Raw genomic sequence first — 19,815 nt, forward strand, 5'->3', positions numbered from 1 at the left:
TATGTTCTGAAAAGGGACACTTCAGAGAGGCAGAGACGGTGACATAGGCAAGGAAAGTAATAATCAGTCTAGAACAAGTGGAATTGAAAACCTTGCAGGTCCAAACGGGGTCAGAAATAAAAGACAAAGAGTAAAATACACAGTAGAACTTCATAAAGACATTCAAAAATGTTGGCGCCATACACATGCAGAGCAAGTTCAAAAATATGACAGTACTAAAATTCGAAAGTGTCAATAACAAGACAGTACAGATTGCATTCATGCAAACAAATGGAAATTATTACTAGGTGAAATAATGAAACAGCAAAAAGAGATCGAATATATGGACATAGGTGATATGTCGGAAGTATGTAGATATTTTAAGGCTTTAAAGTTTAAGTCGGAGACTTGTAGATTGTCTACTTCGTGTTGCCATAAGGGAAAAGTACTGCTGCTTCCCAATAAAGAGGCGTTTCCGCAAGAATTAAAAGATTTGTTGTTTGGTGAAAGTGAAATCAACAAACACTACAGGCAAAATGTACGCGTCTACAGTAATCGTTTCACGTTAACATCATTCAATGCACAAAACGTTGATTTACACAATAATGGACCATACACTATGAGAATCTGTGTTCCCGCAACAATTACAGCTACGACAAGTTTAATTTAAAAAAATAAAAAGCACAATTTGGTCAGGTGTATCTTTATGATCATGGAGAAGCGATGCAACATAGAAGCGAAACAGTTAAACAATCCAAGTTAATAGATATTATATAGCCAATAATGGATACAAATCCATACATCCAAACGTATCGCACTTACATGAGATTTACGAGCAAGACACAGACAAAGACATTTTCTTGGATGTCTATATGAATCCGAAAGATCACAGTCGCATTTATAATAAACCCACATGTGACGAATTGTCAGCGATAATACTTTCAAAAGACACAGATATCAAAGACAGAGTAGATATTCGTGTATATCCAAAGGCAAAGCATGCTTCATCATTTATGTCAAATACATGACATTATTAATGCATATGTAAAATTACCAGCTAATCGTCTCTTTATTAAATCGAATCAAGCTAAACCTAGAATGGAACCTATACAAGGTCTCATTGATTACATTCAAAATTCAAATATCAATAGTTCATACAAATTCAAAATAGGTAAAGCAGTAATATTACCATCATCATATCAAGGTAGTCCAAGAGCATTACAACAATTAGATCATCATGCAATGACAATATCCAGAACTATCAGTCAGCCAGATTTATTTCTTACAATGATGTGCAATCCACAATGGCCAGAAATCTGCAGCTTCTTGAGAACAATGCCACCTGCTACATCGGCTCTGGGTATTCACACTTTCATAAGTAGATTGTTTTATCAGAAAAGTCTTGTTTTTATTGAAACAATATTCACTCATTGCCAGTTATACATTGCATTATTAAAAGTGAACATAATGCATATGTTACAATTCCCATTAAAAAAAAAACACTTTAAATTGTATTTTCACAGGACCAAACTCGGGGGTTGGCAAGCAAAGCAAGCAGGAGGCAGAGCCCCCCAAGCCCCCTAATGTTCATTATATAAATCTTCCCTGTAATGTGCAGTCTTGTGGGGACAACCAACTCATAACAGATTTCATCTTTTAAACAACAGATAGAAAGAATAATTGCTTAGCACTGTAATTTAAGGTACAGTTTAATACACTAAAAGAACACTACATTCAAATATTTCAAAACTTTTAGGTATGATTATTCCCAAATAAGACAAACAACATAATGAAATGTGGTGAGGTTATATGGGTTACATAAAGGGATTCCCATTTGGCTTATACCAATTGTTTAGACAAGGGATCAAATAGTAAATATGCCTCATTCAAAATGAATGTGGCTGAAAAAGAATTATCAAAAAGCCTAGCCTAGTCTGTTTAGCATGTTGAAGAACATCAAAAAATGTTAAAATACACCAAATACCAAGATTATTTACTCTCTCTATAGTATACAAGAAACGTTGTTTTACAATCTAATAGATTACAAAATTAAATCAGGTATTCATAATGGGGTGAGAGGCATTAATATTTTGAATCTTCTATACTCTGTCAAAAAAGTATACTGTATATCTTGAAATTCAGTATACAAGTATTGAAATGGTGATGTAAAGATTCACAAGCTTGTAAAATGTGTCTATTTTTACATCTTTGGGGAATATTCATTCTACATCTTGATCAAGGCTTTAGACTAAAAAAGTGAATTCTCCAACTGCAACACATGTCCTGTATACACAGTATCCTTTTACAGGGCACTGTTATTTTTGTAGTTAAATAAACTTGAGTACAAGTTATTCCCACTACCCACTCATTTTTTCGTTTTCCAGGACTAAGAATTCAAATTAAACTCTACTGATACTTCTTGGTTACTTTGAAGCCTGAAGGTACACAAAACATAACTATTGTATCTTATGTTGCCATAATCCAAATATTTGGCAGACTTTATAAAGTCTGCTTAAAACTGAAGTAGACAAATTCTTTGATCAGACAAAAGAAACTACAGTCAAAATACAGTCAGGTCCATAAGTATTTGGACAGTGACACAATTTTCATAATTTTGGCTCTGTATGTCACCACAATGGATTTGAAACAAAGCAATCATTATGTGATTGAAGTGTAGACTTTAGGCTTCAATTTAAAGGGTTTAGCAAAAAAGGTCATATGAGGTGTTTAGGAAGGACAGACATTTTTCTGCATAGCCCCCTATTTCCAGGGGCTCAAAAATATTTGGATATTTCACTGACAAGCTGTTTCATAGCCAGATTGGAGCAGTTCTCTCATTATTTCATTAGCTATTAAGCAGGTACAAGGTCTGGAATTGATTCCAAGTGTGGAATTTCCATTTGGAAGCGGTCACTGTGAACTCTCAATATGAAGTCCAAAGAGCCGCTGATGCAAGTAAAAACAGTTCATTAGGCTGAGAAAACAAACCCATTAGATAGATAGTCAAATCAACCATCTGGTACATTCTTAAAAAGAAGGAGAACACACTGGTGGACTCAGCGACACCAAAATATATGGAAAAACCACAGAAAAAAACTGTGCTGGATGATTGCAGAATTCTGTCCTTGGTAGAAGATCAACCCCTTCACAACATTTAACCCAACCAAGAATACTCTCTGGGAGGTAGAACTATCATTGCCAAATGCTACAATCAAGAAAAGACTTCATGAAAAAAAAAAAGGCACAGGGTTGACCAAAAGGTGCAAACCACTGGTAAACCTTAAGCATAAGAAGTACAAATTAGACTTTTTTTAGAAAAAAATTTTTTTAAAAGCTCATCCAGTTCTGGAATCATTTGTTTTTGGACAAAGGGAATGAACATCAATATATATCAGAATGTTGGAAAGATTAGAATTGAATAAACCACACTGAAGAATACCATATCATCTGTGCAATATGGTGAAGGCAGTTTTATACCATGATCAAGAATGGCTGCAAATGGAAGTCAGTCATTGGTGTATATTGATTATATGACTGCTAGCAGAAGCAGCAGAATGAATTCTGAAGTGCGTGGGACAATACTATCTGCCCAGAATCAGCCAAATGTTGCAAAACATACAGCAAACCAAGTGTTTTTCAAGGTAAAGAAGTGGAATATTCTTCAATGGCCACGTCAATCAACTAACCTCATCCCAATTGGACATTTCAGTTGAAGAAGACAAAGCAAACAAGAAGCAGATGAAAACAGCTGCAGTAAAGGCCTGGCTAAGCATCTACTGAAACCCAGAACTCTGAGATGGCCATTGGTTTCAAACTACAGCAGTCACTGACCATAAAGGATTTCCAACCAAATACTGAAAATGATCATTGTATCTATGGTTATGTTAGTTTGTCCATATACTTTTGAGCTACTGAAAATGTGGGGACCATTTATAAAATGACTATCTTTTCCAAACAGCACAAACAATATTTTTATTTAACCCCTTGAATTAAATCTGAAAGTCTATACTTTAACACCTTCTTGATTGCTTTGTTTGAAATCCATGGTTGTATACAGAGCCAAAATTATGAAAATTGTGTCACTGTCCAAATACTTATGCACCTGACAGTAAAGTATCATGTGTAAAGTTTATAACAATAAAAAACTAGTAATTAAATGAGCTAACATAACATTATTAATCATACCCTGTTTTCACAAATGTACCACTGTATAACCTGCACATTTTGCTTCTTTCAGGAGAAAAGTATAACCAGCAACCTTCTAAAAGCATCACATTTAGTTTTTCAGTTTAAAAAATACAACCTTCAAGTTTGCACTCTTTCTTTAAAAATAACCAAAACCAGAATTGAGCAAATTAACCTGCAACCACTGATAGTGCAATAATTTTCACATGTGAACTATTTGCAACTGTCATGAGGCTCACATAAAAATTATTCATTACTGAACAGCAGCGTTGCCTCATGTAAACTGCATTTTGTAATAAAAGTAAATGATATTCTACATGTAATTGACATTTTGTTACTGCTGACGGATTTTGTTGTATCATGCTTATAACTCAACGATACCCACCACATGTTGGTCGCAAAATAGTAAACTTCACATTACTAACCAACCAACCACCTTACCCATATGCTAAAATAGCTCATAACTTGTGGGTGCTGCACTTCTGGATGAGATTTTCACAGCTTTCCTCTACTTCATTGCCCTTTGACTGCTGCAATATTATTACATGCACCTGTAGGCAGACAATTTAAATCCATTTTGATGCCTTCACATGTAATAGTATTCACAGTAGAGTATGATTTGATTCATTGAACTCTGGATAAGACTTAATTCAGCCACCTGCTTCCAAAAGGAGACACTAATGTTTTCAAAATGCACTCACATTTCTGCGTTTTGAAGCCGACTGAATAGTGTGACTTTTCTAAATGGGATTTTTCTACCCCCTCCTGCTCCAAAGAACAGAATGCAAGTCAATGTCAATTTATTTATATAGCACGTTTAAAACAACATAGGAATGCTGTGGCCAAAGTGCTTTACAATAATAGAATAAAAGAAAAAAAACAAATAACATAACATAAATAGAAATAAGATATATGAACATAAATAAATAGTAAATAGAAGTAATGTTATATAATCACAATGAGGAAACCATCAGTATTACTGAAGGTCACGGAATGCAAGTGAATAGAAATGAGTCTTTAATCTTGCTTTGAACAGTTCAATTGTAGACAACTCCTTTATATGATGAGGTAAAGACTTCCACAGGCAAGGGGCAGAAGCTGCAAAAGCCCTGTCCCCCTTGGTTTTACACTTGGTACGAGGGACAACAAGAGACAACTGACCAGAAGATCTAAGCACTCTGGATGGCTGGTGTAAAGCACACAATTCGGATAAATAGGCATGAGCAAGCCCATGTAAAGATTTAAAAACTAGCAACAAAATTTTAAAATCAATTTGATAAACACTATTTACTTTCACAAAGTCTCCTCTTGATTGTAGACTTTGGCAATGATAGGCCTACCTCTCAAGACAGTGTTCTTTGTTTAGCTACATGTTGTGAAAAGGGTTATACTTCGCCAAGGAAAAAAATCTGCAATTATCCAGAACAGCTGTCTTCCATGGTTATCCTGGCCTTCTAGTGTGTTTCTTCTCTTTAAAAATGTACCAGATAGTTGATCTGACCACTCCTGGTTTTTCTACTACCTCTCTGATGGAATCAACTGCAGACTTTCTACCTGCTCAGTAGTTAATGTAATAATGATGGACTTGCTCACACCTGGCTATGGAACAGCTTGTCCGTTAACTGTTCAAATCTTTTCAGGCCCTGTTATTGGGGGACCGTGTGTAAAAATGGCTCATTCCTAAATGGTTCATACAATACTTTAGTTTAACCCTTTGAATTAATTAATTCAATTCAGGGCTTAGGCGGCACGGTGGCGCAGTGGTAGTGCTGCTGCCTCGCAGTTAGGAGACGCGGGTTTGCTTCCCGGGTCCTCCCTGCGTTGAGTTTGTATGTTCTCCCTTCGGGTACTCCGGTTTCCTCCAACAGTCCAAAGACATGCAGGTTAGGTTGATTGGTGATTCTAAATTGTCCCCAGTGTGTGCTTGGTGTGTGCATGTGGGTGTGTGTGTCCTGTGGGGGGTTGGCGCCCTGCCTGGGATTGGTTCCTGTCTTGCGCCCTGTGTTGGCAGGGATTAGCTCAAGCCCTCGTGACCCTGTGTTCGGATTCAACGGGTTGGAAAAAGGATGGATGGAATTCAGGGCTTGAGAATGTTGTGGTGGCTATTGTGGAATGACACCATAAGGCAGGAACCAAACATGACGGTTGCAGCAGTCCATTATAAGGTCCATTCACACATAAATACATACTCTTGTGGGGACAATTTCACTGGTGCCAATTATGTGTTAGCAAGTCTCTGAGAATGTATTGGAAGGGATACAAGTTAAAAACCAGTATTATTTATTACAACCATTTTTCATACAGCAAATATCTTTGGATCATTGTGTGAAATTCATCCTGCAAGTATTCCAATTTTTAAAATGACCTTTGTATCAATAAAAGGCTTTTCAATATCTCATCTCTCACCTTGGCTTCATGGTGTGAATGGAGGTCTAGCAGATCCTGAGAACCCACCTTAGCAGCAACCTGACAAAAGACACTAAAGAAGGCAGCCTTACAGATTCTGCTGAACTGATGCTTCTCACTTCTCAGAGGGGAACTGCTCAAAACAAAAAAAAAACAGTAAACAAATTAAGCCCAAGTACGTTTCAGTGCAAAAAATAAAAACTTGCAAGCACTTTTACCATTTGTGTTAGTACTTGATGAGCTCATCAAATTTGCATTTTTAAGGAAAAATCTAACATGATTAGCAAATGATCATTTGAAAATCACATGATATATATATATACTGTGTATATATATATATATATATATATATATATATATATATACTGTACATATACACACATATATACTGCTCAAAAGAATTAAAGGAACACTTTTTAATCATAGCATAAAGTCAATGAAACTATGGGATATTAATCTGGTCAGTTAAGTAGCAGAGGGGGTTGTTAATCAGTTTCAGCTGCTGTGGTGGAAGTGCCGGCTGTCCTCCCGGCAGCTCTCCGGGTGTCCTCCAAAGTCTTCCCCCCAGCACTTCCTTGTGTGGCGGAAGTGCCGGTCTCCTGGGATAATCAGGCACTGGGGCGCTGCCTGGCGGTGGCCACGGGTCCCTACAGGGCTGGGCTTCCAAGCCCTCTACCGAGGCCTCCAGCATAACCAGGACGGACGCCCCTCTCGGTCTGGAGGAGGCACAAGCCCTCCTCTCGTCCTCCTGGCGTCGGCCGGGGACCACAATATATATATATATATATATATATATATATATATATATATATATATATATACTGCTCAAAAGAATTAAAGGAACACTTTTAATCAGAGTATAGCATAAAGTCAATGAAACTTATGGGATATTAATCTGGTCAGTTAAGTAGCAGAGGGGGTTGTTAATCGGTTTCAGCTGCTGTGGTGTTAATGAAATTAACAACAGATGCACTAGAGGAGCAACAATGAGATGACCCCAAAACAGGAATGGTTTAACAGGTGGAGGCCACTGACATTTTTCCCTCCTCATCTTTTCTGACTGTTTCTTCACTAGTTTTGCATTTGGCTACAGTCAGTGTCACTACTGGTAGCATGAGGCGATACCTGGACCCTACAGAGGTTGCACAGGTAGTCCAACTTCTCCAGGATGGCACATCAATACGTGTCATTGCCAGAAGGTTTGCTGTGTCTCCCTGCACAGTCTCAAGGGCATGGAGGAGATTCTAGGAGACAAGCAGTTATTCTAGGAGAGCTGGAGAGGGCCATAGAAGGTCCATAACCCATCAGCAGGACCAGTATCTGCTCCTTTGGGCAAGGAGGCACAGGATGAGCACTGCCAGAGCCCTACAAAATGACCTCCAGCAGGCCACTGGTGTGAATGTCTCTGACCAAACAACCAGAAAGACTTCATGAGGGTGACCCAAGGGCCCAATGTCGTCTAATAGGCCCTGAGCTCACTGCCCAGCAGCATGCAGCTCGATTAGCATTCGCCATAGAATACCAGAATTGGCAGATGCACCACTGGTGCCCTTTGCTTTTTACAGATGAGAGCAGGTTCACCCTGAGCACGTGACAGAAGTGAAAGGGTCTGGAGAAGCCATGGAGAACATTATGCTGCCTGTAACATCATTCAGCATGAGCAGTTTGGTGGTGGGTTAATGATTGTCTGGGGAGGCATAACCATGGAGGGTCACACAGACCGCTACAGGCTTGACAAAGGCACCTTGGCTGCCATTACGTATCAGGATGAAATCCTTGGACCCATTGTCAGACCCTATGCTGGTACAGTGGCTCCTGGTGCACGACAATTCCTGGCCTCATGTGGTGAGAGTATGCAGGCAGTTCTGGAGGATGAAGGAATTGATACCATTGACTGGCCACCACACTTTCCTGACCTAAATCCAATAGAACACCTCTGGGACATTATGTTTTGGTCCATCCAATGCCACCAGGTTGCACCTCAGACTGTCCAGGAGCTCAGTGATGCCCTGGTCCAGATCTGGGAGGAGATCCCCACAACACCATCTGTCATCTCATTAGAAGCATGCACCGATGTTGTCAGGCATGTATACAAGAACACAGGGGCCATACAAAGTGCTGCCTACAATTTTGAGTTGCTGCAATTAAATTTTGGCAAAATGGACTAGCCTGCCACATACTTTTTTCACTCTGATTTTTGGGACGTCTTTGAATTCAGGGCTCTGTAGGTTGATCATTTTCATTTCCATCAAACGATGTGGCATCCTTTCGTTCCTAACACATTACCCAGTCTATATCAGTATAGATATCCAGGAGGATTTCTTTTTCCCATTGAGATCTGATGTGTTTTCAAAGTGTTCCTTTAATTTTTTATAGCAGTTTATATATATATATATATATATATATATATATATATATATACATATATATATATATATATATACACATATATATATATATATACATATATATATATATACATATACATATATATATATATATATATATATATATATATATATATACATATATACACATATATATATATATATATATATATATACACACACATACACACAAGGTATCCTCTTTAATAAAACCCTTGTGTGGTCCAGTGTCTGTGTGTGTGTAATCTGGTGAAGTGCGCATGCGCGGGGCCACACAGCACGTGTTCAGTCTCTTCCTGTGCATTCCCTGGGCAGAGAGATACACACACAGGCGCGCGTGAGTCACACTCTCACACACACACACACACACACACACACACAGGCGCGCACAGTCCGTGTGTGTGTCTTCTGGAGAAGTGCGCATGTGCGGGGCCACACAGCATGTGTTCAGTCTCTTCCTGTGCATTCCCTGTGCAGAGAGAGACAGACACACACATAGGCGCGCGAGTCACACACACGCACACAGGCGCTTGCGCAATTGTGCATGGATTAAATTACTGTATACTAACTCAGAAGCTTCAGTTTGCATCAACAACATTTGCTCAGACTACTTTAAACTAGAACGTGGCACTAGACAAGGATGCTCCTTGTCACCGCTGCTGTTTGCAACTGCCATTGAACCACTGGCAATACACTGTCGAAACACTGATCAGATAAAGTGGATTAGCAGAGAAGGACTGGAACAGAAAATTTCATTATATGCAGATGATATGGTACTATATATATCAGACCCAGAAAATTCTGTGCCTGCAGTCTTAACAGCACTCACAGAATTTCAAAAGATCTCTGGTCTCAGAATTAATCTGAATAAAAGTGTACTCTTTCAAGTGAATTCTCAAGCATATAATATTAGATTAGATACCCTACCTTTTATCATTGCAGAACAGTTTAAATACCTAGGGGTAAACATCACAAGTAAACATAAAGCTCTATATCAACAAAATTTTACTGTTTGCATGGAAAAAATTAAACAAGACTTGCATAGATGGTCAACCCTTCATCTCACACTAGCTGGAAGAATTAACACTATTAAGATGAATATTCTTCCTAAGCTTCTTTTTTTATTTCAAAACATTATAATATAAATTAATAAATTATTCTTTAGGCAATTAGATTCAACAATAACCTCATTTATTTGGAATTCAAAACATCCACGCATCAAAAGAGCGACCCTACAAAGACAAAAGGCAGAAGGCGGCATGGCTCTACCTAACTTTCAGTTTTATTACTGGGCAGCAAAAACGCTATAAGAACCTGGACAGAAATAGAAGAACATACACAGTCTTGGGCCACAATAGAAGTAAAATCCTGCAGTACTTATTTGAATTCCTTGCTCTGTGCTCCAATAAACACACGTTATCGTCAATATATTAATAACCCAATTTATGCACAAAGATAAACACAAAAGAGCACAAAAGTTAACTCTTTACACAGCGAAACACGTTGATGCTGAATGAGGGAGATGAGACTTCCTGGTTAACACTGCATTGTGTGCGTCCAGGTGTCCGTGTGTGTCTTCTGGTGAAGTGCGCATGTGCGGGGCCACACGGCACGTGTTCAGCCTCTCCCCGTGCATTCCCTGTGTGTGCAGAGAGAGACACACACGCAGGTGCGTGTGCGCGAGAGACAGACAGACAGACACACACACACAGGTGTGTGCGCGCGAGAGACAGACAGACATGCAGGCCCGCCCGAGAGACAGACAAGACAGTTACGCACGAGAGACACATACATGCATGCACGCTCGCACGCAGAAGAGACACGCACGCACGCGAGAGAGACACACTCACACACACACAGGCCCGCATGGGGGACAGATATATACGCACGCACACACACATATACACGCACACAGGCCCGCGACAGAGACAGACAGACACACACACGCACACACACACAGGCCTGCATGGGGGACAGATACGCACGCACGCACGCACGCACACACACACACACACACACACACACGCAGGCCAGCGACAGAGACAGACACGCACGAACGCACAGGCCCGGGACAGAGTCAGACACGTACACACGCAGGCCCGGGACAGGGACAGAGTCAGACACAGACACACACAAGCACGCACACATGCATTGTTGCAATGTTACTTTTCTTGGTTGTTTATTAGATTACGGATTTTTTAAATGTTCATTTTTTTCCCTGTGCTTAAAACTCATTAAAAATGGTGTTTTTTGCGAGCCGGTCGTAAGGCCATAGCGTGAACGGTCTGGAACGGATTAATTGTATTTACATACAATCCTATGGGGGAAATTACTTCGATTCCACCAAGGTTCCACTGTATTACTGTCCGACAAAATTATAGGCATTTTACGGAAATACAAACCAGTATAAAAAATTAAAGGCACACAATACAGTGACGCATATTACAGCCACATACAAGGTCCCTTGCCATTTAATATAGACTGTTCCTACTAATGTTTATGCACTACTGTTCTAGCGCACGTTATTGTAATGGGCTTAATGTCATATGTATAATTAATGTTATATATATATATATATATATATATATATATATATATATATATAGTGCATCCGGAAAGTATTCACAGTACATCACATTTTCCACATTTTCTTATGTTACAGCCTTATTCCAAAATGGATTCAATTCATTTTTTCCCTCAGAATTCTACACACAACACCCCATAATGACAATGTGAAAAAAGTTTGAGATTTTTGCAAATTTATTAAAAATAAAAAAACTGAGAAAACACATGCACGTAAGTATTCACAGCCTTTGCTCAATACTTTGTCGATGCACCTTTGACAGCCTCAAGTCATTTTGAATATGATGCCACAAGCTTGGTACACCTATCTGTGGCCAGTTTCGTCCATTCCTCTTTGCAGCACCTCTCAAGCTCCATCAGGTTGGATGGGAAGCGTCGGAGCACAGCCATTTGAAGATCTCTCCAGAGATGTTCAATCAGATTCAAGTCTGGGCTCTGGCTGGGCCACTCAAGGAGATTCACAGAGTTGTCCTGAAGCCACTTCTTTGATATCTTGGCTGTGTGCTTTGGGTCGTTGTCCTGCTGAAAGATGAACCGTCGCCCGAGTCTGAGGTCAAGAGCACTCTGGAGCAGGTTTTCATCCAGGAGATCTCTGTACATTGCTGCAGTCATCTTTTCAATTATCCTGACTAGTCTCCCAGTTCCGACCGCTGAAAAACATTCCCACAGCATGATGCTGCCACCACCATGCTTCACTGTAGGGATAGTATTGGCCTGGTGATAAGCAGTGCCTGGCTTCCTCCAAACGTGACGCCTGGCATTCACACCAAAGAGTTCAATCTTTGTCTCATCAGACCAGAGAATTTTGTTTCTCATGGTCTGAGAGTCCTTCAGATACCTTTTGGCAAACTCCAGGCGGGTTGCCATGTGCCTTTTACTAAGGAGTGGCTTCCGTCTGGCCACTCTACCATACAGGCCTGATTGGTGGATTGCTGCAGAGATGGTTGTCCTTCTGAAAGGTTCTCCTCTCTCCACAGAGGACCTCTGGAGCTCTGACAGAGTGACCATCGGGTTCTTGGTCACCTCCCTGACCAAGGCCCTTCTCCCCCAATCGCTCAGTTTAGATGGCCGGCCAGCTCTAGGAAGAATCCTGGTGGTTTTGAACTTCTTCCACTTACAGATGATGGAGGCCACTGTGCTCATTGGGACCTTCAAAGCAGCAGAAATTTTTCTGTAACCCTCCCTAGATTTGTGCCTCGCGACATTCCTGTCCCGGAGGTCTACAGACAATTCCTTTGACTTAATGCTTGGTTTGTGCTCTGACACGAACTGTCAACTGTGGGACCTTATATAGACAGGTGTGTGCCTTTCCAAATCATGTCCAATCAACTGAATTTACCACAGGTGGACTCCAATTAATCTGCAGAAACATCTCAAAGATGATCAGGGGAAAAAGGATGTACCTGAGCTCAATTTTGAGCTTCATGGCAAAGGCTGTGAATACTTATGTACATGTGCTTTCTCAATTTTTTTATTTTTAATAAATTTGCAAAAACCTCAAGTAAACTTTTTTCACGTTGTTATTATGGGGTGTTGTGTGTATAATTCTGAAGAAAAAAAATGAATTTAATCATTTTTGAAATAAGGTTGTAACATAAAATGTGGAAAAAGTGATATATATTATATATATAATATATACTAGCAGAATACCCGCGCTTCGCAGCGGAGAATAGATATCTACATATACACACACACACATATATATATATATATATATATATACATACCTATCTACATCATATATACACACACACACACAAATTATATATATGTGTGTATGTATGTATGTATGTATGTATGTATATATATATATATATATATATATATATATATATATACACATATATACATATATATACACATACATATACTTGTGTGTATGTTTGTATGTGTCTATATGTGTGTGTATAGCTTTGGTCACTGAGTGCAAGGGAAAAATAATAAAATATAGTCTATAAGTTATTAAACAGTAAAACATTAACGTTTTAAGAAGTACAGGTACATTGAGCACTACTGGAGTGGTTGGGTAAACTACATTTTAAAGACTGTGTAACACAACAGGTAAGTAACTAACAGCAGCTAAAATGTATATGGATCATCTCTCGGTAGTAGATCCCTTTTGAAAGGCGCTACACGATGGCTGTGGTATAGAAATTACATTTTCTATGTGAACGTTCAAATTTGTGCCTCTGGTAATGTGCCTTACCGGCATTTAAAGAAAATTAGTTTTGTGTCCTCTGCAGTGTTAAGAGAAAAGGCTTTGGTTTGGGATAAAAGGAAAAAGGTGTAAAGAAAGGAAAGTTGCCTTTTCTTTTATATAGTATAGAGATGTGTTCGCTGACGTTATGATCGCCTTTTGGGGACAGTCGCGTGGGTCTTGTGTAGACTGGTGAGGCGTCCCGCCATTAATCGGCTGTTATGGCACTGTCAGTCCTCCACTCGTGTGCGTGTCTTCATAATCCGAGCTGAGGACCTCATAATCGTATACGTGCAAAGAAAGTGTGAATCGCCTTAATATTATTTTGCCGTGGTGTAGAAAAGGGGTCCGTGTTTGCACTTGTCTGGGCTATAGCGCGGGGAGGATGAAAAAATTAAAAGTGCTCACTTTGACTTAAGGCAGAAGCGCAGTCAGCGTCTCAAAGGCCGGCACAGCTATGCACGCTGGCTGCTCGACTTTTGCTGGGCAGGAGACCCCAGTTTTGTACACACGTTCATGATATCAAAAGTCTCAGCGCTCTTTGGAGGTCATTCATATATATATATATATAGCAAAATACCCGCCTACGCAGCGGAAAGTAGTGTGTTAAAGAAGTAATGAAAAGAAAAGGAAACATTTTAATAATAACGTAACATGATTGACATTGTCATGAGTGTTGCTGTCATATATATGCCTGCCTAAATAAGTCACCCTCGCTTTGCTCTTACTTTTTACCGTTCATTTAATCATGGCTAGTGGCGGAAAAATTATAAAATGGAAGGAGGATGGCTTTACCAAAACAATTATTGATGGCGAATCGATTATTCATAAAGCTTGAATTGGTGATCTGTTTTTCTGTGTTAACCTCATATTTTTCATACTTCTTCTCAAACTAAGGTGGTGCGAGGGTAAAATGAATCGGGATGCTGATCAATGTAATCGTGTACCAGGAAATCATGCATTGACAAAAGCTCCCCTTTGCTTGTAATGCAAAGTGTGATTAAATGCATTATTTTTAACGCGTTATGGAGCACATGCATCACAGCTTCTCAGCTGTGCTTGTGCTAAGAAAAGGAAAGATTTTAAAAATAACGTAACACGATTGTCAATGTAACCTTTTGTAAGTAGTGCCTGGAGGATTCAGTGTGGAGAAACTCTAGAGACAGCGTGTGTATTAACTTGTGGATTTTTCTGTGAGTATTTGGTGGCAGTGTGACGGTTGCTTGAAGACGGCGTTAGCTGAGCTCAGCTCAGAGCGAAATGAGGTAAATGGGAGGGGAGATGATGACGTGACTCCCCCACCCGCCTTAACTGTCAATCCCCACAAACACAGTCTCTCGAAATTTGCATAAGCACACCCCTTCACCTACAATTTTAACTTAGTTACAAAGTGATCAAAACTCGTTTATATCCTGCGTCCTCTCATTAAACTTGTATCCCGCATTACCTGTGGGCATGTGAAACGCCAGCGGTAGCCTGTCTATGAACTTAATTTAAAGTTTAGGTTTACACCTTGCTTTCTTTCCGAGGTAGCAGCACTCATGAATATGGTAGTATATGTCACTTTCGCTCGCTTCTTATTGTTTCGCTACCTTCTCAATTATATAATGCATGTTTTCTTAAGTGCTTTTTGGAGGTCTTCCTGGTTTTCTACGCACTGCGTTGACAGTCAGTTCACGTGATTACGTGGGAGGCGTGATGATGTCACACGAAACTCCGCCCCCACGTCTTTCCAGCTCAACTCCATTACAGTTAATGGAGAAAAATACCTTCCAGTTATGACCATTAGGCGTAGAATTTCGAAATGAAACCTGCCCAACTTTTGTAAGTAAGCTGTAATCCTCCTTGATATCTATACTGATATAGACTGGGTAATGTGTTAGGAACGAAAGGATGCCACATCGTTTGATGGAAATGAAAATGATCAACCTACAGAGCCCTGAATTCAAAGACGCCCCAAAAATCTGAGTGAAAAAAGTATGTGGCAGGCTAGTCCATTTTGCCAAAATTTTATTGCAGCAACTCAAAATTGTACACAGCACTTTGTATGGCCCCTGTGTTCTTGTATACATTGCCTGACAACATCGGTGCATGCTTCTTAATGAGATGACAGATGGTGTTGTGGGGGATCCCCTCCCAGATCTGGACCAGGGCATCACTGAGCTCCTGGACAGTCTGAGGTGCAACCTGGTGGCATTGGATGGACCAAAACATAATGTCCCAGAGGTGTTCTATTGGATTTAGTTCAGGAAAGTGTGGTGGCCAGTCAATGGTATCAATTCCTTCATCCTCCAGGAACTGCCTGCATACTCTCACCACATGAGGCCAGGAATTGTTGTGCACCAGGAGCCACTGTCCCAGCATAGGGTCTGACAATGGGTCCAAGGATTTCATCCTGATACCTAATGACAGCCAAGGTGCCTTTGTCAAGCCTGTAGCGGTCTGTGTGATCCTCCATGGAAATGCCTCCCCAGACAATCATTAACCCACCACCAAACTGCTCATGCTGAATGATGTTACAGGCAGCATAATGTTCTCCATGGCTTCTCCAGACCCTTTCACTTCTGTCACGTGCTAAGGGTGAACCTGCTCTCATCTGTAAAAAGCACAGGGCACCAGTGGTGCATTTGCCAATTCTGGTATTCTATGGCAAATGCCAATCGAGCTGCATGCTGCTGGGCAGTCAGCTCAGGGCCCATTAGAGGACATGGGGCCCTTAGGTCACCCTCATGAAGTCTTTCTGGTTGTTTGGTCAGAGACATTCACACCAGTGGCCTGCTGGAGGTCATTTTGTAGGGATCTGGCAGTGCTCATCCTGTTCCTCCTTGCCCAAAGGAGCAGATACTGGTCCTGCTAATGGGTTATGGACCTTCTATGGCCCTCTCCAGCTCTCCTAGAGTAACTGCTTGTCTCCTAGAATCTCCTCCATGCCCTTGAGACTGTGCAGGGAGACACAGCAAACCTTCTGGCAATGACACGTATTGATGTGCCATCCTGGACAAGTTGGACTACCTGTGCAACCTCTGTAGGGTCCAGGTATCGTCTCATGCTACCAGTAGTGACACTGACTGTAGCCAAATGCAAAACTAGTGAAAAAACAGTCAGAAAAGATGAGGAGGGAAAAATGTCAGTGGCCTCCACCTGTTAAACCATTCCTGTTTTGGGGGTCATCTCATTGTTGCTCCTCTAGTGCATCTGTTGTTAATTTCATTAACACCACAGCAGCTGAAACCGATTAACAACCCCCTCTGCTACTTAACTGACCAGATTAATATCCCATAAGTTTCATTGACTTTATGCTATACTCTGATTAAAAAGTGTTCCTTTAATTCTTTTGAGCAGTATATATATATATATATATATATATATATATATATATATATATATATATATATATATATATATATATATATATATATATGTGGTCCCCCCGGCCGACGCCCAGGAGGACGAGAGGAGGGCTTGTGCCTCCTCCAGACCGAGAGGGGGCGTCCGTCCTGATTATGTTGGGGGCCTCGGGTAAAGGGCTTGGAAGCCCAGCCCTGTAGGGACCCATGGCCACCGCCAGGTGGCGCCCCGATGCCGGTATATCCCGTGTGGTCCCCGGCCAGGGAAGCCCAGGAGGACCAGAGGAGGGCTTGTGCCTCCTCCAGACCGAGAGGGGGCGTCCGTCCTGGTTATGCTGGAGGCCTCGGGTAGAGGGCTTGGAAGCCCAGCCCTGTAGGGACCCGTGGCCACCGCCAGGCAGCGCCCCAGTGCCTGATTATCCCAGGAGACCGGCACTTCCGCCACACAAGGAAGTGCTGGGGGGAAGACTTTGGAGGACACCCGGAGAGCTGCCGGGAGGACAGCCGGCACTTCCGCCACGCTGGGGCGTGGCCAAGGGAAGAATGCCGGAAACACCTGGTGCTCGTCCGGGAATCTATACTAATAAAAGGCAAAGCCCTCACTCACTCACTCACTCACTCACTCAATCACTCACTCACTCACTCATCACTAATTCTCCAACTTCCCGTGTAGGTAGAAGGCTGAAATTTGGCAGGCTCATTCCTTACAGCTTACTTACAAAAGTTGGGCAGGTTTCATTTCGAAATTCTACGCCTAATGGTCATAACTGGAAGGTATTTTTCTCCATTAACTGTAATGGAGTTGAGCTGGAATGACGTGGGGGGGCGGAGTTTTGTGTGACATCATCACGCCTCCCACGTAATCACGTGAACTGACTGTCAACGTAGTGCGTAGAAAACCAGGAAGACCTCCAAAAAGCGCTTAAGAAAACATGCATTTTATAATTGAGAAGGCAGCAAAACAATAAGAAGCGAGCGAGTGACATATACTACCATATTCATGAGTGTTGCCAGCTCAGAAAGAAAGCAAGGTGTAAACCTAAACTTTAAATTAAGTTCATAGACAGGCTACCGCTGGCGTTTCACATACCCACAGGTAATGCGGGATACAAGTTTAATGAGAGGACGAGGATATAAACGAGTTTTGATCACTTTGTAACTAAGTTAAAATTGTAGGTGAAGGGGTGTGCTTATGCAAATTCCGAGACTGTGTTTGTGGGGGATTGACAGTTAAGGCGGGTGGGGGAGTCACGTCATCATCTCCCCTCCCACCTCATTTTGCTCTGAGCTGAGCTCGCTAACGCTGTCTTCCGAAGCAACTTCGTCAGACTGCCACCAAATACTCACAGAAAAATCCACAAGTTAATACACACGCTGTCTCTAGAGTTTCTACACACTGAATCCTCCAGGCACTACTTACAAAAGGTCACATTGACAATCGTGTTACATTATTTTTAAAATCTTTCCTTTTCTTAGTACAAGCACAGCCGAGAAGCTTCGATGCATGTGTTCCATAACGCGTTAAAAAATAATGCATTTAATCACACTTTGCATTACAAGCAAGGGAGCTTTGTCAATGCATGATTTCCTGGTACACGGATTACATAGATCAGCGCATCACGATTCATTTTACCCTCGCACCACCTTAGTTTGAGAAGAACTATGAAAAAATATGAGGTTAACACAGAAAAACAGATCACCAATTCAAGCTTTATGAATAATTGATTCGCCATCAATAATTGTTTTGGTAAAGCCTTTGAGACGCTGACTGCGCTTCTGCCTTAAGTCAAAGTGAGCACTTTTAATTTTTTTCATCCTCCCCCTGCGCTATAGCCCAGACAAGTGCAAACACGGGACCCCTTTTCTACACCACGGCAAAATAATATTAAGGCGATTCACACTTTCTTTGCACGATAACGATTATCAGGTCCTCACCTCAATTATGAAGACGCGCACGAGTGCAGGACTGACAGTGCCATCACAGCCGATTAATGGCGGGACGCCTCACCAGTCTACACAAGACCCACCGCGACTGTCCCCAAAAGGCGATCATAACGCCAGCGAACACATCTCTCTATACTATATAAAAGAAAAAGGCAACTTTCCTTTCTTTACACCTGTTTTCCTTTTATCCCAAACCAAAGCCTTTCTCTCTTAACACTGCAGAGGACACAAAACTAATTTTCTTTAAATGCCGGTAAGGCACATTATCAGAGGCACAAATTTGAACGTTCACATAGAAAATGTAATTTCAATGTACCTGTACTTCTTAAAACGTTAATGTTTTACTGTTTAATAACTTATAGACTATAATTTATTATTTTTCCCTTGCTCTCAGTGACCAAACCTATACACACACATATAGACACATACAAACATACACACAAGTATATGTATGTGTATATATATATATATATATACACACATACATACATACACACATATATATAATTTGTGTGTGTGTATGTATGTATGTGTATATATGATGTAGATGGGTATGTATGTATATATATATATATATATATATATATATATATATATATATATATATGTAGATATGTATATACATATGTAGATATGAAGATATGTATGTGTATATATGTATATATGTATATATATGTATATATGTATATGTATGTATGTATGTATGTATGTATGTATGTATGTATGTATGTATGTATGTGTGTGTGTGTGTGTGTATATATATGACAGCAGCAATCCAAGCTGCGAG

General features: G+C 40.6%; 1 protein-coding gene across 2 annotated transcripts in view; it reads right to left on the reverse strand.

Annotated features, from left to right (window-relative positions):
• adad2 (adenosine deaminase domain containing 2) overlaps positions 1–19,815 on the reverse strand; it is a 114,483-nt gene that overhangs the window by 20,531 nt on the left and 74,137 nt on the right. For both annotated transcript variants that reach the window (XM_039771458.1, XM_039771457.1), the window contains one exon: positions 6,571–6,703. In XM_039771458.1, coding sequence (XP_039627392.1) covers positions 6,571–6,703 — 133 coding nt within the window. The remainder of the gene's footprint in view (positions 1–6,570; positions 6,704–19,815) is intronic.

The sequence above is a fragment of the Polypterus senegalus genome, chromosome 12, assembly GCF_016835505.1.
Source record: "Polypterus senegalus isolate Bchr_013 chromosome 12, ASM1683550v1, whole genome shotgun sequence".
Taxonomy (NCBI): domain Eukaryota; kingdom Metazoa; phylum Chordata; class Cladistia; order Polypteriformes; family Polypteridae; genus Polypterus; species Polypterus senegalus.